This window comes from Haliotis cracherodii, unplaced genomic scaffold (genome assembly GCF_022045235.1).
Source record: "Haliotis cracherodii isolate W230 unplaced genomic scaffold, xgHalCrac1.p SCAF_19, whole genome shotgun sequence".
NCBI classification, from domain to species: domain Eukaryota; kingdom Metazoa; phylum Mollusca; class Gastropoda; order Lepetellida; family Haliotidae; genus Haliotis; species Haliotis cracherodii.
In genome coordinates this window covers 20,172,423-20,198,988 of record NW_027266274.1, presented here as the reverse complement: position 1 = coordinate 20,198,988, position 26,566 = coordinate 20,172,423, and the positions used below count along the sequence as shown (strand labels likewise).

General features: G+C 41.5%; 1 protein-coding gene across 7 annotated transcripts in view; it reads left to right on the top strand.

Moving 5' to 3' along the window:
* Positions 1-2,143: 2,143 nt before the first annotated feature.
* Positions 2,144-26,566, top strand: part of LOC139466851 (nck-associated protein 1-like) — a 57,719-nt gene continuing 33,296 nt past the window's right edge. For all 7 annotated transcript variants that reach the window (XR_011653631.1, XR_011653632.1, XM_071248593.1 and 4 more), the window contains exons 1-18: positions 2,144-2,329; positions 7,192-7,302; positions 8,577-8,663; positions 9,823-9,879; positions 10,373-10,515; positions 13,316-13,406; positions 14,432-14,569; positions 15,099-15,147; positions 19,026-19,179; positions 19,405-19,470; positions 20,427-20,523; positions 21,692-21,816; positions 21,992-22,032; positions 22,603-22,694; positions 23,493-23,574; positions 24,297-24,355; positions 24,885-25,030; positions 25,982-26,114. Coding sequence is in view for 5 of the 7 variants with exons in the window: in XM_071248593.1 (XP_071104694.1) it covers positions 2,225-2,329; positions 7,192-7,302; positions 8,577-8,663; positions 9,823-9,879; positions 10,373-10,515; positions 13,316-13,406; positions 14,432-14,569; positions 15,099-15,147; positions 19,026-19,179; positions 19,405-19,470; positions 20,427-20,523; positions 21,692-21,816; positions 21,992-22,032; positions 22,603-22,694; positions 23,493-23,574; positions 24,297-24,355; positions 24,885-25,030; positions 25,982-26,114 (1,776 nt within the window). In the remaining 2 variants the exon portion in view is untranslated. The remainder of the gene's footprint in view (positions 2,330-7,191; positions 7,303-8,576; positions 8,664-9,822; positions 9,880-10,372; positions 10,516-13,315; positions 13,407-14,431; positions 14,570-15,098; positions 15,148-19,025; positions 19,180-19,404; positions 19,471-20,426; positions 20,524-21,691; positions 21,817-21,991; positions 22,033-22,602; positions 22,695-23,492; positions 23,575-24,296; positions 24,356-24,884; positions 25,031-25,981; positions 26,115-26,566) is intronic.

Genomic DNA, 26,566 nt, shown 5'->3' with positions numbered 1-26,566 from the left:
TGGGTGCAGTCATTTTGTTTGAAGCAATTAAGAGTGATATATGAAAGGTGGAATCTGATTGGACACTGAAGAGACTGGTGGCGCTACGATCGAGCCCAGTTCAGCAAGTGTGAAAACCTTGACATGTAAGATGTCCGAAACCATTTAATTTGAGGATATACATGCAGAAACAGTTGGGGGCAAAAATGACATTTGGACCGCCGTGGTCGGCATAATTTAAGTTGAATCAGAATTATACCAGCATTTTAGAGACACCATTGCTGGGATTAGTCACGCAAAGATTCAACTTCATTGGCCTTGTAGTTTCATCGGAGATGTCAAAAATGAATTAACACGAGAAAGATTTAGGTACATGACAGTTAAAGGTAGTAGCTTAATCCAAAGTAAACACCAAAATATGTATTATATGTTATTCCACACACCTCAAATAGATGGCATTTCCAATATGGCCGCCATGTCGTCCACATTCATAATATAATCGGTACTATGTGAACAAATTTTAGAGACATCATACCCCCCTAAGGCCCCTAAGGCCTGGAGAATATCGGGAAAAATCCAAAGTTGGACTGCCAACGTGGTGGGAAGGTCCAGGCCGACCCGCCTGTCGAGTGTCAAGACCTTATCACATGTTTGAAATTTCGGCTTACATACGTATTTTGGCTAGTTATGTTGAGAATGGAGAGGGAAAAGAGCATCACTTTGAGCACCTTGTTTTCGTTAAATACCGCGACCTGAGACACTATAAAGTAGTATATAGGTGGATATAACACTAGTCTATAGATGTAAACACATTTGATCATACATCTTTAGTTTAAAATTGATTTTGACAACCCGGGCCAAGTCGGACCTAGCACAGACCAATCATTTCCAATAAAGTACCGGGTAGGGATAGGGGACTCACAGTTTAGGGAGTATATATGTTATAATTTCGTTTAATTAACCTAAATTATCTTACTCTCAGCACAGGTTCAATAGGCATGAGATTTCCTATGTAAACTATGGAGTAGCTTGATTGTCTTACTGTATGATCAGTTGAAGGAGTTGAGTTTAGATTATCTACTCATCAAACAAATAAAAATGATCTTGGGGTACGTATCATTATCAGTATCGATATGGCTGGTTTCAGGAGAGAAGAGTTCCTCACCTCTCGGCGTGGAAGTGAGCAGTTGATATTAGATGTATCGTCAAGACGTGCAATGGGAAATGTACGACTGTCGGTGACTTTCTTTGCAATCAGTCGGAACATAACCATTCGCCTGAAGATGAAACCAGAGTGAACTTTGTCAGCAACCTTTGTAAAAGAGCGCGAGAAGAAACCACACAGATGCAGGCATTGTACGAGAAGCAAGTCACGAGCACGGGTATGGTGCTGACAAACCTAGAAACATAATCGGGGCGAACCGGGATTCGAACCCACAATCATAGGTTTCTGGCGTGCCCAAGGGACACTGAAATATGTATGATCGTGTGGATACGCAATACATACATGTGACTTCAATTCATTCCACGTTAATACATGGACACATATGTATGATCGTGTGGATAGTCAAGATATTGCTGGGATATTGCAAAAGCAGTGTTAAACCATAATCACTCACTCACTCATAATGCCCTGTAGCACATAGGCCGAAGATAAACTAGTAGAATACCAGTAGAATACCAGTACTACATAGAAATATCCCGAAATAAAGCAAGACATTTCCATGCATTTCCAACTAGTTGTATTTCAATAGATTTGTTATACTTTGTGGGTTTACATTGGAGTTATTACAAGCAAAATATTTTGCATTTATAAACTATTACATATTATTCATCAATCTTAAAATATCATTCTTCTTATAAACATTTTCCTTTCGGCTTACAAATCACTCAGCCTCTCTTCTCTTCAAAAATAAATATTTCGATAATACATACATACATACATACATACATACATACATACATACATACATGGGTACAATGAGTGAAGCCCATTTCTATCTGATGTTGCTGGCATATTGCTAAAAGCGGCGTTAAACCTTACTCATTCATATCATTCAAGCGTGAGGCTTTTTTGGTCGCTGGTTCAATGGAACTAAATATATTTTAGGTACGCTTCAGTGATGCGGAAGAAATTATCTCCCTTGACCGGAAATGGGTTTGGACAAAAATGGCTGTCAAATGTTGAGGAAGTGATCGATTATTTGACACAAGGAAGGATATTACCCGTAAACGACGCTCCAAAATGTCGCGAGCAATGATTCCAAGCCAGCAGAAGTTGGCTGAAAAGCTAACTATCCTCAACGATCGAGGGATAGGCATGCTCACACGAATATACAACATAAAAAAGGTAAGAATGATCAAAATGATAATGCCATAATAATTACCGAGTAATCTGCAACTTCTCTAAAACTAGCAGCCTTGTTGACAGCTTGGAACATGCACCAGCAATACTTTGACATGTGATTCATTTCCGGGATTAAAGTAAAAAATAATATTAAGTTCAACTTTGGTAGCATTTGTTATTATTTAATACTGAAGAGAATGGCTGAATGTAGTTTACTAATTGTAATCGGAATCGCTGGACAAATTGTACAGTTTTGCTCACATACGTACATGCATTTGTACAGCATGTATTGCATGAGAACACTCATATATTCTTTACCAGGATCAGTGAAATGCATTTCAATTAGCATGCACAGACGATTAGTCACAGTGTCACCAGGTCACACCCAAACCTGATAATAAGAGAAAAAGGTATATATTAGCCAAATTAACCTGTTTGATTACGTGATTAATTTCAGGCATCCTTCAGCCAAATGGAGGTAAAAATGCAATTTACTGGTTTACTTTCGCAAATTGGCTCAGGCTCTTTATTTCACAGATTTTGCGTGCCTCTTCTATCCTTAGGGCATGTAGGGTTAGGTTATGTTACCCTCAAGTCTATCCTTAGCCTTTGGATCCCTTTTCCAATGAAACACCCCTTCATGATTATTAGGGTTGGGCACCACTTGCCCATCAAACACCTCTTGCCCATCAAACACCTCTTAGTCTTTAGTAAAGGCTTTACCATCCTTACGGTTAGGCACCCCTTTACGATCCTGAAATCTGGAAAAGTACACTACACCCTGAATGTAAACTACATTACTTTAATAATATGCTGATATGTCATAATAATTGCTGCAAAATTAAAGCAGTGTTGTAGTACCAGACTTAGAGCTGCCTCTTGTCATGCTAATTGACTCAATGTTGAGCGTGTTTAGTTTGTTATCGTAGGCCTCATCCTGCTTCCTTTGGACTTCTTGTTGCATTGTGCACATGTTGTCGAAGTTTACATTTTATTTAATCACTATTAAATTTACTATCAGCATGATAAACATGAAAGGAGAGTTATGGTTATTCAAACATCATGAACACACAGTTAGGCCTTGGTGGTTGTTTGAAATATACATGATGAGCCCTGTACACATAGTTATATCAGGTGTTAGGCCCATGTGATGATGTACCCCGGTATGCACTAGTTATATCAGGTGTAATGTCCATGTGATGATGTACCCCGGTATGCACTAGTTATATCAGGTGTAATGTCCATGTGATGATGTACCCCGGTATGCACTAGTTATATCAGGTGTAATGTCCATGTGATGATGTACCCCGGTATGCACTAGTTATATCAGGTGTAATGCCCATGTGATGATGTACCCCGGTATGCACTAGTTATATCAGGTGTAATGTCCATGTGATGATGTACCCCGGTATGCACTAGTTATATCAGGTATAATGTCCATGTGATGATGTACCCCGGTATGCACTAGTTATATCAGGTGTAATGTCCATGTGATGATGTACCACGGTATGCACTAGTTATATCAGGTGTAATGTCCATGTGATGATGTACCCCGGTATGCACTAGTTATATCAGGTATAATGTCCATGTGATGATGTACCCCGGTATGCACTAGTTATATCAGGTGTAATGTCCATGTGATGATGTACCCCGGTATGCACTAGTTATATCAGGTGTAATGTCCATGTGATGATGTACCCCGGTATGCATTAGTTATATCAGGTATAATGTCCATGTGATGATGTACCCCAGTATGCACTAGTTATATCAGGTATAATGTCCATGTGATGATGTACCCCGGTATGCACAAGTTATATCAGGTGTAATGTCCATGTGATGATGTACCCCGGTATGCACAAGTTATATCAGGTGTAATGTCCATGTGATGATGTACCCCGGTATGCACTAGTTATATCAGGTATAATGTCCATGTGATGATGTACCCCGGTATGCACTAGTTATATCAGGTGTAATGTCCATGTGATGATGTACCCCGGTATGCACTAGTTATATCAGGTGTAATGTCCATGTGATGATATACCCCGGTATGCACTAGTGATATCAGGTGTAATGTCCATGTGATGATAAACCCCGGTATGCACTAGTTATATCAGGTGTAATGTCCATGTGATGATGTACCCCGGTATGCACTAGTTATATCAGGTGTAATGTCCATGTGATGATGTACCCCGGTATGCATTAGTTATATCAGGTATAATGTCCATGTGATGATGTACCCCGGGATGCACTAGTTATATCAGGTATAATGTCCATGTGATGATGTACCCCGGTATGCACAAGTTATATCAGGTGTAATGTCCATGTGATGATGTACCCCGGTATGCACTAGTTATATCAGGTATAATGTCCATGTGATGATGTACCCCGGTATGCACTAGTTATATCAGGTGTAATGTCCATGTGATGATGTACCCTGGTATGCACTAGTTATATCAGGTGTAATGTCCATGTGATGATGTACCCCGGTATGCACTAGTTATATCAGGTGTAATGTCCATGTGATTATGTACCCCGGTATGCACTAGTTATATCAGGTATAATGTCCATGTGATGATGTACCCCGGTATGCACTAGTTATATCAGGTATAATGTCCATGTGATTATGTACCCTGGAATGCACTAGTTATATCAGGTGTAATGCCAATGTGATGATATACCCCGGTATGCACTAGTGATATCAGGTGTAATGTCCATGTGATGATGTACCCCGGTATGCACTAGTTATATCAGGTATAATGTCCATGTGATGATGTACCCCGGTATGCACTAGTTATATCAGGTATAATGTCCATGTGATGATGTACCCCGGTATTGACTAGTTATATCAGGTGTAACATCCATGTGATGATGTACCCCGGTATGCACTAGTTATATCAGGTGTAACATCCATGTGATGATGTACCCCGGTATGCACTAATTATATCGGATATAATGTCCATGTGATGATGTACCCCGGTATGCACTAGTTATATCGGATATAATGTCCATGTGATGATGTACCCCGGTATGCATTAGTTATATCAGGTGTAATGTCCATGTGATGATGTACCCCGGTATGCACTAGTTATATCAGGTGTAATGTCCATGTGATGATGTACCCCGGTATGCACTAGTTATATCAGGTGTAATGTCCATGTGATGATGTACCCCGGTATGCACTAGTTATATCAGGTGTAATGTCCATGTGATGATGTACCCTGGAATGCACTAGTTATATCAGGTGTAATGTCCATGTGATGATGTACCCCGGTATGCACTAGTTATATCAGGTATAATGTCCATGTGATGATGTACCCCGGTATGCACTAGTTATATCAGGTGTAATGTCCATGTGATGATGTACCCCGGTATGCACTAGTTATATCAGGTATAATGTCCATGTGATGATGTACCCCGGTATGCACTAGTTATATCAGGTGTAATGTCCATGTGATGATGTACCCCGGTATGCACTAGTTATATCAGGTATAATGTCCATGTGATGATGTACCCCGGTATGCACTAGTTATATCAGGTGTAATGTCCATGTGATGATGTACCCCGGTATGCACTAGTTATATCAGGTGTAATGTCCATGTGATGATGTACCCCGGTATGCACTAGTTTTATCAGGTGTAATGTCTATGTGATGATGTACCCCGGAATGCACTTGTTATATCAGGTGTAATGTCCATGTGATGATGTACCCCGGTATGCACTAGTTATATCAGGTATAATGTCCATGTGATGATGTACCCTGGTATGCATTAGTTATATCAGGTGTAATGTCCATGTGATGATGTACCCTGGTATGCATTAGTTATATCAGGTATAATGTCCATGTGATGATGTACCCCGGTATGCATTAGTTATATCAGGTATAATGTCCATGTGATGATGTACCCCGGTATGCACTAGTTATATCAGGTATAATGTCCATGTGATGATGTACCCCGGTATGCACTAGTTATATCAGGTGTAATGTCCATGTGATGATGTACCACGGTATGCACTAGTTATATCAGGTGTAATGTCCATGTGATGATGTACCCCGGTATGCACTAGTTATATCAGGTGTAATGTCCATGTGATGATGTACCCCGGTATGCACTAGTTATATCAGGTGTTATGTCCATGTGAGCAATGCATCATGATACGTATCAGATCGTGAGCATGGTGAGCAATGTATCATGATACGTATCAGATCGTGAGCATGGTGAGCAATGTATCGTGATACGTATCAGATCGTGAGCATGGTGAGCAATGTATCATGATACGTATCAGATCGTGAGCATGGTGAGCAATGTATCATGATACGTATCAGATCATGAGCATGGTGAGCAATGTATCATGATACGTATCAGATCGTGAGCATGGTGAGCAATGTATCATGATACGTATCAGATCGTGAGCATGGTGAGCAATGTATCATGATACGTATCAGATCGTGAGCATAGTGAGCAATGTATCATGATACGTATCAGATCGTGAGCATGGTGAGCAATGTATCATGATACGTATCAGATCGTGAGCATAGTGAGCGATGTATCATGATACGTATCAGATCGTGAGCATGGTGAGCAATGTATCATGATACGTATCAGATCGTGAGCATGGTGAGCAATGTATCATGATACGTATCAGATCATGAGCATGGTGAGCAATGTATCATGATACGTATCAGATCGTGAGCATGGTGAGCAATGTATCATGATACGTATCAGATCATGAGCATGGTGAGCAATGTATCATGATACGTATCAGATCGTGAGCATGGTGAGCAATGTATCATGATACGTATCAGATCGTGAGCATGGTGAGCAATGCATCATGTTACAGAATGTTAACTTTTGTTCCTTGTGCAGATGCTGGGCAACAATGACAACAAGCCACCGTTCCTGTCTGACAAGACCATGGACTCAGCCATCAAGAGTATTCTGAGGAAGTTCCCCCAGTATGACATCAAACAGGGGCAGGTAACTCTAACACTTGACAATATTCATAATGCTATAACATGTATAAAACTACACCATGGTCTAGTGGTATCCCAGATAGTCAAAGGTAGGTGGTTTGATCCACAGTCGCGTCATACCAAAGACGTGAGTACTTGTTACCCTGCATGGCTCTCAGCATTAGGGCATAAAGCAAGGCCTGGTCGACTCCGAGTCAGTATACTGTGTCTGATTGGGTGATGCATGTTCAACTGCGACATGGGATCTCAGTGGGCTAGTACTAAAATACAAGGTTAGTAGTTTGATACACATGTGTACATTAGTACACGCACAAGTGCATGGACGATGCTATCTACTGATCTAAGTGCAACAACAATATTCATGATATTGGTCCTCAGCAACCTATGCTTGTTGTCCCCCACCGCACGAAAGCGCAAAGCGGGGGATATAGTATTCACGACCCTAGTCCGTACGTCCATCCGTACGTCCCACCTGTTTGTTGCCGCGATATCTCAAGAACTAAACACTGGATTGTCTTCATATTTGAAACTATGGTGTATATACAGATTCCGCAGACACCAGTCGGTTTTGGTGACCTTGACCCCATTTTCAAGGTCACAGCAGGCAAATCTGCTTTTGGAGTTGGAAAACAGTGTTGCCGCGATATCTCAAGAACTAAACACTGGATTGTCTTCATATTTGGAACTATGGTGTATATACAGATTCCGCAGACACCAGTTGGTTTTGGTGACCTTGACCTCATTTTAAAGGTCACAGCAGGCAAATCTGCTTTTGGAGTTGGAAAACAGTGTTGCCGCAATATCTCAAGAACTAAACACTGGATTGTCTTCATATTTGGTACTCTGGGGTATATACAGGCGGGGGACATTTCGTCACTTTGTGACAAATACTTGTTAATGTTATAAGTGGATTGTGTAGCAACCTTATTGGCCTATTCATGACCATTACTCCTCCATTTTTTTATAATATGTTATTTGATTTGGTAAAAAGATTTCGAGATGTGGGTTTCAACTCATTCATACTGGTTTTCTGACCTTATTTTAAACATACTGTGAAATGTTACAAAAATGAATATTGCCTCTGAAAACTTCTTCCTCTGAAATTGCCAGACGGAGGGAGCTGAACTTTAATGTACAATGATGTATGATTTTCCTTATGATGTCATGCTGTGGCTGTCTTTGTTTGTTCACTATTGACATTTTTGCAGTTGAGCTACTGTGCAATGGCACTGTTTGTATCACACTGACACCAATGATGTCTACTGTTGTTGGTTTCAGCTGAATGTCGTCAACACAATGAAAAGTGAGGTGACCAAGTCCCTCTCTCTGTACTACTACACGTTTGTGGACATCCTGGACTTCAAGGTAGGCGACCTTTACACATGGGAGTGAGTCAGTCAGTTTGGTTTTACATCGCTTTCAGCAATATTCCCGCAATATCAAGGCAGGGGACACCAAAAATGGGCTTCACACATTATACCCATGTTGGGAATCGAACCCGGGTCATGGGCGTGACGAGCCAATGCTTTTACCACTAGGCTACCCGACCTCCCCTTTACAAATGGCAGTAGAAGGTATGGCCTTATTAAGGATATAGCGATTGGTATACGAGCATGTGTGTCATACTGATTTAGTAATTGAGTGTCACTATTCTTGTATTTCGTGAACAAGAGCGCTGGTAGAATGCTCACACAAGTTTTGTAAAGTCAGTATGACACACATGTGAGTGGAAACATTTCTTTATTACCCTTTAGTTATTAATATTTTTGAGCTCCCTTTTAGAAAAATGCACTTATCACAACCACTGTCTTTCAAAACCACAGTTGTCGAATGACTTCAATAATCTTCAGCTATGACATTGTTTCTTATCTAGCATGTCTAGTGTGATGTCGTTCCGACCATTTGTCACAATAGCAATCAATTGGCGTCAACAATGCTGTTCGGATTACGTAAACAATACACTGGTGTGTGTGTGAAGTTATAATTGCCCCAGTGCACATACAATTTTTATGTACTCACTTATTTCTAACACTGTGTGTAATAATTAAGAATATTGAACTATGATTTTCTCTTCATTTGGGATGACACTTTGAACACTAACATAACATGTGTGACAGTAACATGTCTTTAAGTGTGTTTTGGTTTCCCTCGCCTGTCTTCCCGAAAGAAGGGCGTTAACTGACTGTGAAACACCACCTTAATTATAGACATAAAAAGATTTTGAAATGATCTGTCAACGCCCAGTTGATGGTACACTTCCTTTGCAAATCCTGCCATTGATCGAAATCATGTTGTTTATGAACAGAATGGCAATTTTGTTTAGCTATTTTGATTGGACTATGCATAGGCTAGTTAGTCCAGCCAAAACATATCTCCACAATTCCAGCCTAGTTCAGCAAGGGTGGAAACTGGACTTTTACAGTCAGTTATCTCCCTTGCCTCTGGAAGATGTTCGTCCCCCAGTTCAATGTTCTGTGACCATGGTAATAAAAAGATATGTTCAAGTATGTTCTGTTTCTCCTAGGACCATGTTGTGGACCTGCTGACCACTATTGATGCCTGTCAAGTACACATGGACATCGTAAGTATCAGCTCACAGGATGTTGGGATGACATGACATCTTCAAATTTGATATGAGAAGGCTTTGCAGTGTGAACTATTCCCAGGCTCTGTTCTAACTGTATCAATATCATTGAGCAACCATCGTGTCTGTCTCTTATGTTGAAAAACTACATAACATGATGATCTGAAGAAGGCACTGGTAGGCTGTGCCAGGGCCTTGTACATGTGTTATACAGATGACATGTTGATTGTTATGGCTTGCCTGCTCCTCTGATTGATGCAAGTCACAGAGCAGAGTTGCTTTCCTTGGCTGTTCAAGGATCCGCTGATCAAGGTTTCAACTCTCAGATTTGTCCCAATTATGATCTGTTTTCTTAACACCATACCCATTCTCTAGGATTTCTCCAAAGGGGAAGCATGTTTTGGTAGTATCACTTTGATCATTAATTATGCTGACATGCAGTGACATCACTGACCCAAACAATGTTAAACCAGTGCCCTTCTTGTCACAGACGTCCAACTTTGACCTGACACGGAACTACCTGGACCTGATATCGACGTACGTGTCAATCATGATCCTGGTGTCCAAGGTGGAGGACCGGAAGACGGTGCTGGGTCTGTTTAATGTGGCGCATGAGTTCCTGCATGGAAAAGGGTGAGATACAGCCTTGATCTCTGTGTTTGGTGTATTAGTAGTCCCTCGTTAAAGACAGACGAAGTTTGTTAACCAGCAAACGCAGTAGATGTCACTCAGGTCAATTATCACTATAGAAGGGTATCGCCTGGTATCTTGCGATACAATTCCTATCACGAGACGAACTGATGAAATCACTGAAATGCAGCTCTAAAACTCCTTTCTTCATACATATTTATTGTTATCTCAAAAACTTTAACAAAGAAAACCACAAGAACAAAACAGTTTTAAATGAGGGAATGGCTATAAAATGTAACAGATAGTCGTCACGTCCTCAGCTACAACATCTTCGTGTTATGCCATGCTTATAGGTGGCGCTATGCTACTTGTGCCATGCTTATAGGTGGCGCTATGCTACTTGTGCCATACTTATAGGTGGCGCTATGCTACTTCTGCCATGCTTATAGGTGGCGCTATGCTACTTCTGCCATGCTTATAGGTGGCGCTATGCTACTTGTGCCATGCTTATAGGTGGCGCTATGGTACTTGTGCCATGCTTATAGGTGGCACTATGCTACTTCTGCCATGCTTATAGGTGGCGCTATGCTACTTGTGCCATGCTTATAGGTGGCGCTATGCTACTTCTGCCATGCTTATAGGTGGCGCTATGCTACTTGTGCCATGCTTATAGGTGGCGCTATGCTACTTCTGCCATGCTTACAGGTGGCGCTATGCTGCTTGTGCCATGCTTATAGGTGGCGCTATGCTACTTCTGACATGCTTATAGGTGGTGCTATGCTACTTGTGCCATGCTTATAGGTGGCGCTATGGTACTTGTGCCATGCTTATAGGTGGCGCTATGGTACTTGTGCCATGCTTATAGGTGGCGCTATGCTACTTGTGCCTTGCTTATAGGTGGCGCTATGCTACTTGTGCCATGCTTATAGGTGGCGCTATGCTACTTGTGCCATACTTATAGGTGGCGCTATGCTACTTGTGCCATGCTTATAGGTGGCGCTATGCTACTCCTGCCATGCTTATAGGTGGCGCTATGCTACTTGTGCCATGCTTATAGGTGGTGCTATGCTACTTGTGCCATGCTTATAGGTGGCGCTATGCTACTTCTGCCATGCTTATAGGTGGCGCTATGCTACTTCTGCCATGCTTATAGGTGGCGCTATGCTACTTGTGCCTTGCTTATAGGTGGCGCTATGCTACTTGTGCCATGCTTATGGGTGGCGCTATGCTACTCCTGCTATGCTTACAGGTGGCGCTATGCTACTTGTGCCATGCTTATAGGTGGCGCTATGCTACTTGTGCCATGATCGGAGGTAACTTTAGTTCATGTTCTATTTATAGCAAATCGCGATCTTACAAACTGACGATTCAAGTATCGTGTGTACCTAAGTATCGATGATATTGTAGGTATCAGTGAATCGTCACAGCCATAATTATCAGTCTTGAATCGACCTGGTTCTTATTCCTGGATGATAATACTATTGTTTACCGGAAGCCACACATGCCCATAGCTGAGCAGTCTACTTGTAGTGGGATGATACACCGATGCATTGGTGGCTCACAATTGTTTACTCCTCGATACAAGCATCGATCACAGTCACACACAAAGTAAAATGTACTGATTCTTACCTTTAAATGTATTCTTTAATAAAGTTACACCAAACACTAATTACTCGTGAAAATGATTATTGAAATTTTTTCATTGCGCCATAACTGACACTGCCAACTGCTAATCATTAGTGGTCCAGGTATTTGGCAGTCCTGTCTGTGAAAAAGATGGCTTACACACCACAGTGCACATGCAAGTATCACAATATGTATCGGATCGTGAGTAAGGTGTCGTGATACATATCGGATCACACACCTGGTGTATCGTAATATGTATTAGATCGCACAGTTGGTGTATCGTGATACATATCAGATCGCACAGTTGGTGTATCGTGATACATATCGGATCACACATTTGGTGTATCGTGATACGTATCAGATTACATAGTTAGTGTATTGTCCCAGCCTTACTGTATACTGTAATGATTTCTTTTAAAGTTTATCATATGTTGGTCCTGGATGCCATACCAGCTAGATTAGAGAGTGTCGTGATTCGTGGGAATTCCCAATTAAAATTAGTCCCCACCCAGCAACTGCAACTACAAGACCCATGAAGACCCGGGGGAGAATAGGTCTTCAGCAACCCATGCTTGCAGTAAAAGGTGACTATGCTTGTCGTAAGAGGCGACTAACGGGATCGGGTGGTCAGACTCACTGACTTGGTTGATGCATGTCATCGTATCCCAATTGCGTGGATCGATGCTCATGATATCAATCACTGGATAGTCTGGTCCAGACTTGACTATTTACAGACCACCATCATATAGCTGGAATTTTGCTGAGTGCGGCGTTAAACAGCAAACCAGCAGCAGCAAGTACGAGGTGACTTAATGGATGAGGATGTCTGGTACTGTGGCCATGGTGATTGCATGTCATTGTTCCCCTATCATCATGTCATCACTGTCTGGTCCATACGGGGATATTTAAAGGCTCTTTGCACATACCCTAAATGTTGCTGAGTGCAGCTTTAAACAAAATCATTCAGTGATGCATATATATTAGCCTTGAAGCGGTCATGTGTCATTTGACAGATATTCATATTGATCTAAAGGGATGACAATTTACGTTAATGACTTGAGCTACTGAAAATAGAATGGGAATTACCCAGAAATTGTATTCCCCAAGCCTAAGCCAATCAGGCTGCTCTTTTCCCCTGCTTATGAATGCTCAATTAACCAGTTGGTGTTTCTTTCAGTGACCTTGCGTACCCGCGTCTAGGTCAGATGTTCCTGGACTACGACATGCCCATGAAGAAGTTATCGGAGGAGTTTGTGCCACATTCCCGGGTGAGTCATACACTGCACATATTGAAGCGCATGTTGTCTGTGTGTTACGTGTGGTGAGGTGAGGTGAGATGGGGTTTATCGTGAGGTGAGTGAGTTGGGTTTAACGCCCTTTTAACATTATTCCAGTTTTATCATGGCTTGAGGCGAAATGGGGTTTACTGTGAGGTGTGGTGAGGTGAAAAAAGGTTTTCTGTGAGGTGAGGTGAAATGGGGTTTACTGTGAGGTGAGGTGAGGTGAAATGGGGTTTACTGTTAGGTGAGGTGAGGTGAAATGAGGTTTACTGTGAGGTGAGGTGAAATGGGGTTTACTGTGAGGTGAGGTGAAATGGGGTTTACTGTGAGGTGAGGTGATGTGAAATGAGGTTTTCTGTGAGGTGAGGTGAAATGAGGTTTTCTGTGAGGTGAGGTGAAATGAGGGTTTATGGTGAGGTGAGGTGAGATGGGGTTTATCATGAGGTGAATGAGGTTTATTGTGAGGTAAGTGAGAAGGGATTTAACTAAATGGGGTTTAATGTGAAGTGAAATGGGGTTTAACATGAAATGAAACAGGGTTTTATGTGAGGTGCGTGAAATGGGGTGGCACATGAGGTGAAGTGTAAAGTGGTTTATCGTGAGATGACATAAGGGTTTACTGTGAGGTGAGGTGAGTTGAAATGAGGTTTAATGTGAGTCAAAGGGAAATGGTGTTTAAGGGGTTTAATGTGAGGTAAAGTGAAATGGGGTTTAAGGTGAGGTGAGGTGAGGTGAAATTGGGTTTAACATAAGTTGAAGTGAAATGTTGTTTAGTGTGAGATGTGTGAAATGCTGTTTTGATGTGAGTTGAAATGTGGTGAATGTGAGGTGAAATGGGGTTTGACATGGGTTGAGGTGAAATGGGGTTTAACTTCAACAAGGACTGCTGACCACTGAAACTCCAAGTAGTGCAGTTATGTATCCTTTAATGTTAATGGCGAATTTTGACAGACCTGTTTAATCTGTTCCTTGCAAAGTTGATATGATGGGACCCATTTATTTTGGCTGATCAGTTCCTGATGCCAGCACTGCTGTCGCTGCACGACGTCTACCCTCGACGGAACCTCCCCGCAGAACAGATGCGGAACCATCAGTTCCTTAGCCTCCTGTCGGAACCTTCAAAGATGTCCACTGTCCCTAACACAGACATGGTGGGTAATCACTGGTTATCACCATTATCATCTAGTTTACCACTATGTTGAGTTGCCTCCCCTGGTTTGGTCAGGATCCACTTGTTTTGGGTTGACTCACAAACTATCCTGATTATAATTTTAGCTTTGTCAGAGTCTAGGATCTTAAACTATGTGCCCAAATATTGTAAGATAATATATTCTTGTATTTAAAGGTATTCTAACACAGCATTAAATGCAATAGTGTTAAACCAAGTCACATGTGCAAAGCTATAAAATATTCAGTTAAGAGTTATGATAGAGTTAGGGTATCTGTAACTGAACTTTAGGGAGTTTTAGCAACATTTACTTCATATTAGGTGCCAAATATTGGCCACTGAGAATGCCAGGTACTCCCGATATGTTCCTTCAGACTTGTCTTGAGTATTAAGCTGACATTCCTTGATTTGTGACTTACATTGTGACAAGCCAGCACTATCATCACAGTTTATTTGCTGGAATAACTACATCAGCTGAGTATGTTTTTATTCCTGTTTGTTGTGTGTTTCAGATTCAGTGTGAATACCATTCGCTGGACATAATGGAGCGATGGATTATATGTGAGTGTGTCTGTAGAAGCATTTAGTCCATTGAACTTGTAGTCCCTGTAAGGTTTAGGGGGGACATGATACTCCGGTGCATCGTGAGTTTCCGACAATACGATGCATGATACAACAGTATCGATGCAAGACTACACACTTGCTAAAATAAATTACCTACTTCTCGTTTAATGACCCCAACATCAGCGTTTTTTTCCGTCAAATACCGCAAAATGTGTTGTAATAAGTTCACAACTAAAAATAGCAGCTTCGAAAATGTGGCTACAGCTAGCTTTATCCTCTTAATCCTGCTCTGATATAATTATTGCCAAGATGTATCCTTGTGATAAGATGTATCGTGATACCAGTGTTCGCGTTAACGCAGAAACCTGCGCTTTCCACGCATTAAAATCATATAAACACGCAAAAAATATTTCGCTTGCGTGTTTTGCATGCACAGATTGTGATATACTTAATTTTGTAATAATACCATAAAATAACAAAACTATTGAAAGCTGATAGCCTGCTTACGATGTTCAGACGAAAATAAATCAAAACCTTGAAATTCCCATTGCAAAAAATAGAATGTGGCCAGATGGCGCTTTGAATCGCGTCCTTTAAATTTCCATATATGGTCTTTGGAAAACGGAATAACTTATCTCAGACACAGGACGTCATTCGTTACTATCGATGGAATTCCCCGGAAGTCGAACGTTTCATCCAATCAGAACCCAGCTTACAAGCAATACATTTATTTATCGATTTATCAAGTATAATTTGCTCTTTAAAAAAACAAACACATCAAATCCCTTCAGGTTAATAAGCAGATATATCTGTAACAAACTTGGTCAATAAAAGTATGAAATTTGATATAAAACATCACTAGACATGATGATATACTATTTAAAATGTATTTCCTGCTCTCAAAGGCATTGTTTTATATGCAGAGTTTAAGATTACCGTGTGTATTTTCTCGTAAACTAAGCCGGAAATGGCAATCAGCTGTGCACACGTTTCCTCCCAATCTACCGGTGATTCAGTTAAAACGTACCCAGTGATACAACTTTAAAGAAATTTGATGCAATGGTCGGAAGAAATTGTATCCGAAATTATTATTTTATCAGGAATAATGTATTCAAAAAACGTGTTATTTTAGTTGCAGCTTCAGCCATATATACTTAAAATTATAGGAACCACAAGCATGGCACTTTGGTACAGATTGTATGCAGGATATATTTTGACGTATTTAACGATTTTTACCAGTCACCGTAGGGGCTTCCCGCGCAACATGTATTTCGATTGCGAAATTGTTATGTTGACATTTAATTGTCAAACTGCCTCAAATATGACTTGAGTACGGTCATGGTACGGCATATATGATATGTGTATCCATTCTCTTGCAACTAAAGTTTGTTTCAAGGCGTCAATAGCAGTAATCTGACCATGGTTGCTGTTAATAACGGTGAGTTGTGCAGTCTACCGATCACTTCGCATACGATTTCGCCAAAATTATTGAATGAAATTTTGAATATAATTAAAAAATATATTGCAAACATTTGTCCAGATAAACAATGAACATTTTTTTATATTACCAGATATTATAATAACAGGATTAAATTGTGTACTTCAGTTCGGATTCGTTGACTGGTATTTCCGGTGTTACGTGATCGTGGTGATCAGCTGATAATGTTTTCTGAGATGGGGGAAAACATCGTGTCATTGGAAAATTTGAGTTTATTGAAAATGTTTGTAAATTTTGGGAGCCATGCTTTACCGCGCGCTATAACCGAGTTAGCGCTATATTGAAGTGCGCAATAACGAGGGAATACTCTAGTCGGTAATACAAACGATCATAAACAGAGCGACGGAAGAAAACTTCGACACATGGGCATGTGCTAACAACAGTCATATTTATTTTATTAATGATTGAACGTTCATTATATCAAAACTGGACCGTAAGTTAGAGCTTGGTCATGATTATTAGCTGTACTGGTACTGATTTTATTGAAATAAAAACTTCACACGTGAAATATTTGAATTGAAAATATATTATTTCATTTCTGCACGCACTGTACAAAAACCTACCGCGAACACTGGATACATATCGTATCATGACCTGTGTATCATGTCATGACCTTGCTGTATTGTTTCACCCCTACTAGCATTGTGTAGGAAGTATTTGTATTTTAAGGAATGAGAGATGGAGTTTCAGTCGGGCTGATGTTGGTTGTGTTTCAGTCGGGCTGATGTTGGTTGTGTTTCAGTCAGGCTGATGTTGGTTGTGTTTCAGTTGGGCTTATGTTGGTTGTGTTTCAGCAGGGCTGATGTCGGTTGTGTTTCAGTCGGGCTGATGTTGGTTGTGTTTCAGTCGGGCTGATGTTGGTTGTGTTTCAGTCGGGCTGATGTTGGTTGTGTTTCAGGCGAGCTGATGTTGGTTGTGTTTCAGTCAGGCTGATGTTGGTTGTGTTTCAGTCAGGCTGATGTTGGTTGTGTTTCAGTCGGGCTGATGTTGGTTGTGTTTCGGGCCAGCTGATGTTGGTTGTGTTTCAGTCAGGCTGATGTTGGTTGTGTTTCAGTCAGGCTGATGTTGGTTTTGTTTCAGTTGGGCTGATGTTGGTTGTGTTTCGGGCCAGCTGATGTTGGTTGTGTCTCAGTCGGGCTGATGTTGGCTGTGTTTCGGGCCAGCTGATGTTGGTTGTGTTTCAGTCAGGCTGATGTTGGTTGTGTTTCAGTCAGGCTGATGTTGGTTGTGTTTCAGTCAGGCTGATGTTGGTTGTGTTTCGGGCCAGCTGATGTTGGTTGTGTTTCAGTCAGGCCTATGTTGGTTGTGTTTCAGTCAGGCTGATGTTGGTTGTGTTTCAGTCGGGCTGATGTTGGTTGTGTTTCGGGCCAGCTGATGTTGGTTGTGTTTCAGTCAGGCCTATGTTGGTTGTGTTTCAGTCGGGCTGATGTTGGTTGTGTTTCAGTTGGGCTGATGTTGGTTGTGTTTCAGTCAGGCCTATGTCGGTTGTGTTTCAGTCGGGCTGATGTTGGTTGTGTTTCAGTCAGGCCTATGTTGGTTGTGTTTCAGTTGGGCTGATGTTGGTTGTGTTTCAGTCGGGCTGATGCTGGTTGTGTTTCAGTTGGGCTGATGTTGGTTGTGTTTCAGTCGGGCTGATGTTGGTTGTGTTTCAGTCGGGCTGATGTTGGTTGTGTTCCGGGCCGGCTGATGTTGGTTGTGTTTCAGTCAGGCTGATGTTGGTTGTGTTTCAGTCAGGCTGATGTTGGTTGTGTTTCGGGCCGGCTGATGTTGGTTGTGTTTCAGTCGGGCCTATGTTGGTTGTGTCTCAGTCAGGCTGATGTTGGTTGTGTCTCAGTCAGGCTGATGTTGGTTGTGTTTCAGTCAGGCTGATATTGGTTGTGTTTCAGTCAGGCTGATGTTGGTTGTGTTTCAGTCGGGCTGATGTCGGTTGTGTTTCAGTCGGGCTGATGTTGGTTGTGTTTCAGTTGGGCTGATGTTGGTTGTTTTTCAGTCAGGCTGATGTTGGTTGTGTTTCAGTCGGGCTGATGTTGGTTGTGTTTCAGTTGGGCTGATGTTGGTTGTTTTTCAGTCAGGCTGATGTCGGTTGTGTTTCAGTCGGGCTGATGTTGGTTGTGTTTCAGTTGGGCTGATGTCGGTTGTGTTTCAGTCGGGCTGATGTTGGTTGTTTTTCAGTCAGGCTGATGTTGGTTGTGTCTCAGTCAGGCCTATGTTGGTTGTGTCTCAGTCAGGCTGATATTGGTTGTGTTTCAGTCAGGCTGATATTGGTTGTGTTTCAGTCAGGCTGATGTTGGTTGTGTTTCAGTCAGGCTGATGTTGGTTGTGTTTCAGTCAGGCCTATGTTGGTTGTGTTTCAGTTTGTTTTATGTCTGTGTTTCAGTTGGGCTGATGTTGTGTTACCAACATGTGTCGGAGGCGAAGGCGTGGGACCTGTGGAAGACGGCTCTCAGCTCCGCCTACATCATCCAGCTGTGCCGGGACGAGGTGCTGCACATACACAGCTACGTCGTCAACTTCTTCGACAGTCTCAAGGGGTACGTCTTGGGGCTGCTTTACAAGAAATCTAGAACATACAGTGAAATTTCATTGACTGAAGTCCCTTTTACAATTTGATATTTGTTGGTTATCAAGACTATTGAGTACTGATATGATAACATTTTGCCACAGGATTCTTGATGGAGGAGCATGGTGCATACAGACACTCCGTATTGACAGTTATCTAACAGGAAGATGTTTATAGTATGATTTATGTTTTATAGCCACAACATCCAGCACAAGCGGGTGACAGAAGTGAAGGAGCTGCAGACCCTGGCTCTACAGACAGCGTGAGTACTGCAACAAGATGCTTGTTTGTTTGTGTAACGCCACACTCAGCAATACTCCAGCTACACGACAGCAATCAGTCAGTCAATTCTACCAGACAGTCCAGTGACTGACATCATTAGCATCGATCTCCAAAATTAACTCCACGTACTGGTACTCTTTAGTCAAATATTTTTGCCACTGAATTCAGAAAGTTGTCAGTCAGCCCCTTCCTGTCAGTCAGACCCGTTTACGCTTTGTGAACAGGGATGCAGTTTGATAAAGGCTGTTTACACAACAAGATGTGAGCTGTGTATCAGGAAAAACATGTAGGAGGACTCGAGGAGTCCATTCTGTAAACAACATGGCAAGACACGACTACAGCTACCTGAACTAGTGTTGCCTGGCAACTGCCTGTTCTATTTATAACTAGTATAGTTTCGGCAGGAACTTGTCAGTTACCATTGGATTAAAAATTGGAAAAAATGCATATAATTCAATTAATAGAATCACATGCTCTACATTTATGTATGATTATATAAATTTGAGATAAATTTGAGAATTTTCACTGAGATATCATAGATTAAGAATTATGCTTACTTATGAAAGCATGGTTCATTTATAATGGCTGAGGTGTTGGCATCAGTGCATCATGCTCAGGGCCCTGTCCACAAAGCGATCTTAGCGCTAAGTTGATAGTAACTCCCATACTTTAACGAAGGCTTACAATCATCGTAGCGTTAAACTCGCTTTGTGGAACGGGCCCCAGGTCATGTTAAACCACAGGACTGAGTGAGTCATGCAAACAGATATTGAAAATATGATCAACCATGACAGTATGTCAATATCGATACAAAACCTTAATTTAGGGAGAATTCGATATTAAAATTTAACCATATGCAAACTGTATGACTTATGTCACAATATCACATGCACAATGCTGGTAACCACAGGTCTTGACTTCCTACTTTGATTTCAGTCCCGCGGTGCACCGTGAGCGGCGGAAGTTCCTGCGGACCATGCTGCGAGAACTGTCCCTGGTGTTTTCAGACCAGCCAGGCTTGCTGGGGCCAAAGGTGAATAATGATACAGTGGAGGCTGTGACTCTAACTATGTCTCAGTTCCATCATTAACGTTCACTATACACCAATGTCTTATTCCCGAACATTAACGTTCACTATCCACCAATGTCTTATTACCGAACATTAACGTTCACTATCTACCATTGTCTTATTACGGAACATTAACGTTCACTATCTACCGATGTCTTATTACCGAACATTAACCTTCACTATCCACCAATGTCTCAGTACCCTCATTAACGTTCACTATCCACCATTGTCTTATTCCCGAACATTAACGTTCACTATACACCAATGTCTTATTCCCGAACATTAACGTTCACTATCCACCAATGTCTTATTCACGAACATTAACGTTCACTATCCACCATTGTCTTATTACGGAACATTAACGTTCACTATCCACCAATGTCTTATTACCGAACATTAACGTTCACTATCCACCAATGTCTTATTACCGAACATTAACGTTCACTATCCACCATTGTCTTATTACCGAACATTAACGTTCACTATCAACCATTGTCTTATTACCGAACATTAACGTTCACTATCCACCATTGTCTTATTACCGAACATTAACGTTCACTATCCACCATTGTCTTATTACCAAACATTAACGTTCACTATCCACCATTGTCATATCACCGAACATTAACGTTCACTATCCACCATTGTCATATCACCGAACATTAACGTTCACTATCCACCGATGTCTTATTCACGAACATTAATGTTCACTATCCACCGATGTCTTATTACTGAACATTAACGTTCACTATCCACCGATGTCTTATTACCTATTACCGAGACAGAGTCTACGGCTGACATGGTGTTTGTGTGTAAGGGAGGTTATAGGTGGAGATAGAGTCTACGGCTGACATGGTGTTTGTGTGTAAGGGAGGTTATAGGGGAGATAGTGTCTATGGCTGACATGGTGTTTGTGTGTAAGGGAGGTTATAGGGAGAGATAGAGTCTATGGCTGACATGGTGTTTTGTTTGTGTGTAAGGGAGGTTATAGGGGAGATAGAGTCTATGGCTGACATGGTGTTTGTGTGTAAGGGAGGTTATAGGGGGAGATGGAGTCTATGGCTGACATGTTTGTGTGTAAGGGAGGTTATAGGGGGAGATAGTCTATGGCTGACATGGTGTTTGTGTTCAGGGCATGTTCGTGGTACAAGGGCTGTCGATGGCCCGGGATGAGATCCACTGGCTGCTGCGACATGTCGTCAACCCGCCGTCAAAACGTCACAACATCAAGCTGTCCCAGGAGGACTTCTACGACAGGTGTGTATTCAGGAGTCAGAACCCAGACATCAAATCTTGGACAATTAAGGCACATTCAGAACACTGGACATAATCTGACAATCCAAACATTATTTGCAATTTCAACATCAGTGATGTGGCAATGTTTGAAATTATGGTTTCTGTCATATTTGTTCTGATTTCTGATGTTTTCCAGACAACTCCCCGAACTGTTGTTCTACATGGAGGAACTGAAAGGTGAGGAGAAGATTCAGTAGATCCAAAACAGTTTGTGACTTTAAAGTTTAATACACCAACTTAAACAACTGCTACCATGTGACATTGTGTGTTTCCACCCTTCCCAAACTAGGCTCAAAGTTGCAAGGCATGTGAACCAACAACTGGGCATCGACAGGTGTTTTCCAAATCTTTCATGATTTTGATCAAGATGCTCAAGTGATTTCACCTTTGACCTTGATTATTGATCAGATCATCTTGACTGGGCGCCGCTATTTAGTTTATAGCAAATTTTGTAGAGACATTTCTCGTAATCGCCACTGCTGGCACTACAACGCAGCCTAGTTCGGCGAGTGTGGAAACTGTTTTTTTGTAGTCAGTTACCTCCCTTGCCTGGAACAGATGCAATCTTTCATGTTGGGTCATCTTGTCCCACCAACTGACAATAACAAATGGCCATTACTAGGCTATCTATCAATCCATAAGGCTGTACTACATGCTGCTTCCTGAAACTACTTACAACAATGCAGTGATTGTAGAAATAGCTGATGGTTATACAACAATATTTCAAAGTTTTCTACACATTGCCAGGGCTGGTGAAGAAATACAACCAGGTGATACAGCGTTACTATGTGCAATACCTGATGGGCTACGATGCGGTCTATCTCAATCAGCTCATCCAGGCAAGTCCTTGTTTACCTCACATAGTGACAGGTCCAGCCATTGATTGAAACTGTTTGTATTACTATGTTCATTAAGTTCAACGTCCATCAGCACATTCTTTAGATGCTTTATCAGCTGGTTTTTTTAAGAAGCTCTTTTTAATCATATTCATTAAATGTGACACACCTCGAGAAAAGAGATCTAATAGGTGCTAGGATGCGATTGTGCTGTGACGTCATAAATCGCCATGTGTGCGAACTGTACACAAATATCTTGTTTTTCCCTCGTTAGTTTGTAATGTAATCAAAACATTGTTTCAAAAATATCAGCTAAAAATGGCAAATTTTTACTGGTCCTTATGCCACGTGAACTATTGGTTAGTTTGGCAATCACTACAGGACTAGTAGCAATTTCTAACGCTTGGTTGTATTTTTGTGATCCGAAGATACTGTAGTTTTAGAATATAATAAGAAGTCAAAATGTGATTTTTCACCCCTAAGGTCCCTTATCTGTTGTGTTCACTGTAATATTTACTGTTAGACACAAGTTCTTATTGTTGCCAAGAAATAGCAATATCATCACATGTTCTGATGTATCTTATATGGATGGGGAAATGCAAACAATAGTATCGTCGTGATAGTAGCCCTTTCATGTAGCTGTTTACTAGCGATACTTGTGTTGGAAGTCTTGTATAGTGTTCATTTTGGTGGCCAATTATTCCCAGTGGTAATTAGTGGATCCGAACCATGAATACCTTCCCCTGTGCACTTAGTCTCAATTTTCTGATTCACATTCACCTCATATTTTGTCTGTAACAGAATCTTGCAATGTGCCCAGAAGATGAATCTGTGATTCTGTCATCTTTCTACAACACAATATCTGCCCTGTCAGTCAAACAAGGTGAGCAAGATCAGGGACACACTCTTCTGTTCGTAACCCAGAAAGAATTAACTTCGTATTTAACATAGATCTTCATTAATTTAAAGCAAATGTGGGTCAAGGATGTTGAAGTGATGCACACTATGCACAACTGACATCGTGAACCACCACACAGGAACCGTGGATGTAAGGTGTCTTGATAGAGAACTGTATTCACCCCACTGGATCCGCTGTGTCGCGAATGTTGATTTTGTATAAATTTTGCATGTTATTAAGTGAAGCTGTCAGTTCTTCTATTTTGTCATTGAAACCCTGTTGGTCTGGGCCCACCTGCCTACTGACCGCCTCCACGGCCTAGTGGTCAGAGCGTCTATCCAGAGACCAGAAGGCTGGTGATTCCATCCCTGTCCACTTCATACCAAAATATGTTAAAAGATGGTACTTGTTGTTACCCTACCTGGTGTTCGGCATTAAGGGGCTAAAACAAGGACTGGTCAGCTCGGAGTCAGTGTTCGAGTGGGGTATCCATGTTAAACTGTGGCATGGTATCTCTATAAAACCACTATAAAACCCCATATTTCACTGTCAGAAATGTTTACATATACTGAACAAAAACAATTAGGACAGATGAATATTATGAGGGATGTTTTTTGTAGTGAAGACTGAGCACACAATTTTATTAAAATATCCACAAAATATTCATGATCCATAACTCTGTAATATGTTGTTATGTATGTTATCAGTTGAAGAAAATGAGCTGTTTGACTTCCGTGGACTTCGTCTGGACTGGTTCCGGCTGCAGGTGAGTTCATCCCTTCAACATGGATGTCTGCAATACTCAGTAACTATCATCCATTATAGATGTAGTCTAGGTCCCCAACAACCTGTGCTGGTCAGACAAGGCGACGTATTAGATCAGGTGGTCCACTCAGTGACTTGGCTGATTGCGTGTCAGCGTACCCCGATGGCATGGATATCGTTGCTCACAATATTGATTGCTAAATAGTCTTGTCCAGATTTCATTATTTACAGGCGGCTGTCATATAGCAGAGTGTGACATTATACAAAGACAGTAACCATTAATGCAAGCATCAGAGTTTCAAACTTTCATCCACTTGTGTTGATATATTTGATATGAACTGACTTATCTTTAAACATATGGAACCAGTGTTTGAAATTAAGCATGATTCATGGGGTCCGCGCTAAAAGAGAAAGATTTTGCATCCCTAGAATAAGTAGAATTCAAACACTATAGGAGAGGACCTAGAACCCCCTTAATTTTAAAACTTTGGAAGAGTCCTCTTGACATGATGAGTATGGCCTGGTTCCAGTCGTACACCAGCATGAGTAAAGCGGGGCTGATCCTGAAGGACCACCGCGACCTGGCCCGCCACCTCAACACCGTCATCTTCCACACCAAGATGGTCGACGCCCTGGACGAGCTGCTCAACGAAACAGGCGACCTCTCTATATATTGGTAAGTGTTGTGTCGTCTTGTTGTGACCCCATGGGGTTCCGGGTTAGATTAGGTCCTCTCTAACTTACTCTGGTTTTGAAAGGGACCAGATGGAATTGTGAAGTCAGGCCTGGTGACTCGGATGATCTATGTCATCATACCCTAGTGACGTGGGTCATTGTTCACAATATCAATCACTGGATTGTCTGGTCCGGATTCCCATTATTTACAGGCCATCGTCAAGTAGCTGGAAAAGTGCAGACTGTGGCATTAAACAGAAGACAAGAACACAAATTTTTCCTATAGGTAGGGGTATGACATCTACTGATGGGTAGGACCTGTTCTAATGGCTGGACATCATTATGAATTGGATGATGAACATGACGATGCGGTAACCAAGACAGGGAGCCCGACAACCCAATCCCGTTAGTAGCCATGGGTTGCTGAAAACCAATATTCTAACTCAGTGCAGTGTTTGCGCTGGGCTTAGAAACTGCCATTTCCAGTATCCACCCATATTTAGTCAGTCCAAATTTCCAACAAATTAATTTTTTTAAAGAAAATTACCTTGTTTTTATTCTTTCAACATCATGTTCAGTGTAGTGTAATTTCATAGCTGACATATTCAATGATGTCAACTCTGAAGTAATTTGGTTGGATCTACCATGTCATTCACACAAAGTTTGGTCATAATTTTCTCTTTTCGTTTTGAATGTTTCACTTTGGTTTGAGACTTAGTTGTTACAAATAGATATTCAACATTGAAGCTAAGTGAAATGTTGTTTCTTGAACTAAAAATAGACAACAGGAAATCATGATGATAACAGACAAGCTGACTTCGTTCCAAAAGTATACTTTATTGATGATCGCCGATGTTTTGTTCAACTTTTTTGTGTAAGGTTAATCATGTTTAAAGAAGTCCCCATGTAAATATTGAACTGAATTCCTCAGACCCGATACTGTGTGTTTCAGCTTCTACACGAACCTGTTCGAGCACCAGTTCAAGCAGTGTATGGAGTTCCCGGCCCAGCACCGCTTCAGCATCATCTTCCCCATGATCTGCGGCCACTTCATGAACGCCACCCACCCGCTGTGTCCCGAGGAGGTCAGTCTCCTCATACGTTCTTACCTCCATGTAGCTTGGCATTAGGGGATAAAAGAAGTACTGCCTTAGTGAGGTATCTATGTTAATCTCCAACATGGTAACTCATTGGGCCGGCACTATAAAATCAACATTAGTCCGGACTAGTACAAGCAGCCACACACACATGTGCATGTATGTCGCTATATAAGTGCAATAATCTTGAATGTGATGTTGAACCCAATCGGCACTCTTTCAGGACGACGAGCGTCCAGTACATGGTATACATGTACAGTTTGTGTTTACAGCGGCACTCTATCGGGATGACAAGTGTCCAGTACATGGTATACATGTCTGGTTTGTGTTTACAGCGGCACTCTATGGGGACGACAAGTGTCCAGTACATAGTATACATGTACAGTTTGTGTTTACAGTGGCACTCTATCGGGACGACGAGCGTCCAGTACATGGTATAC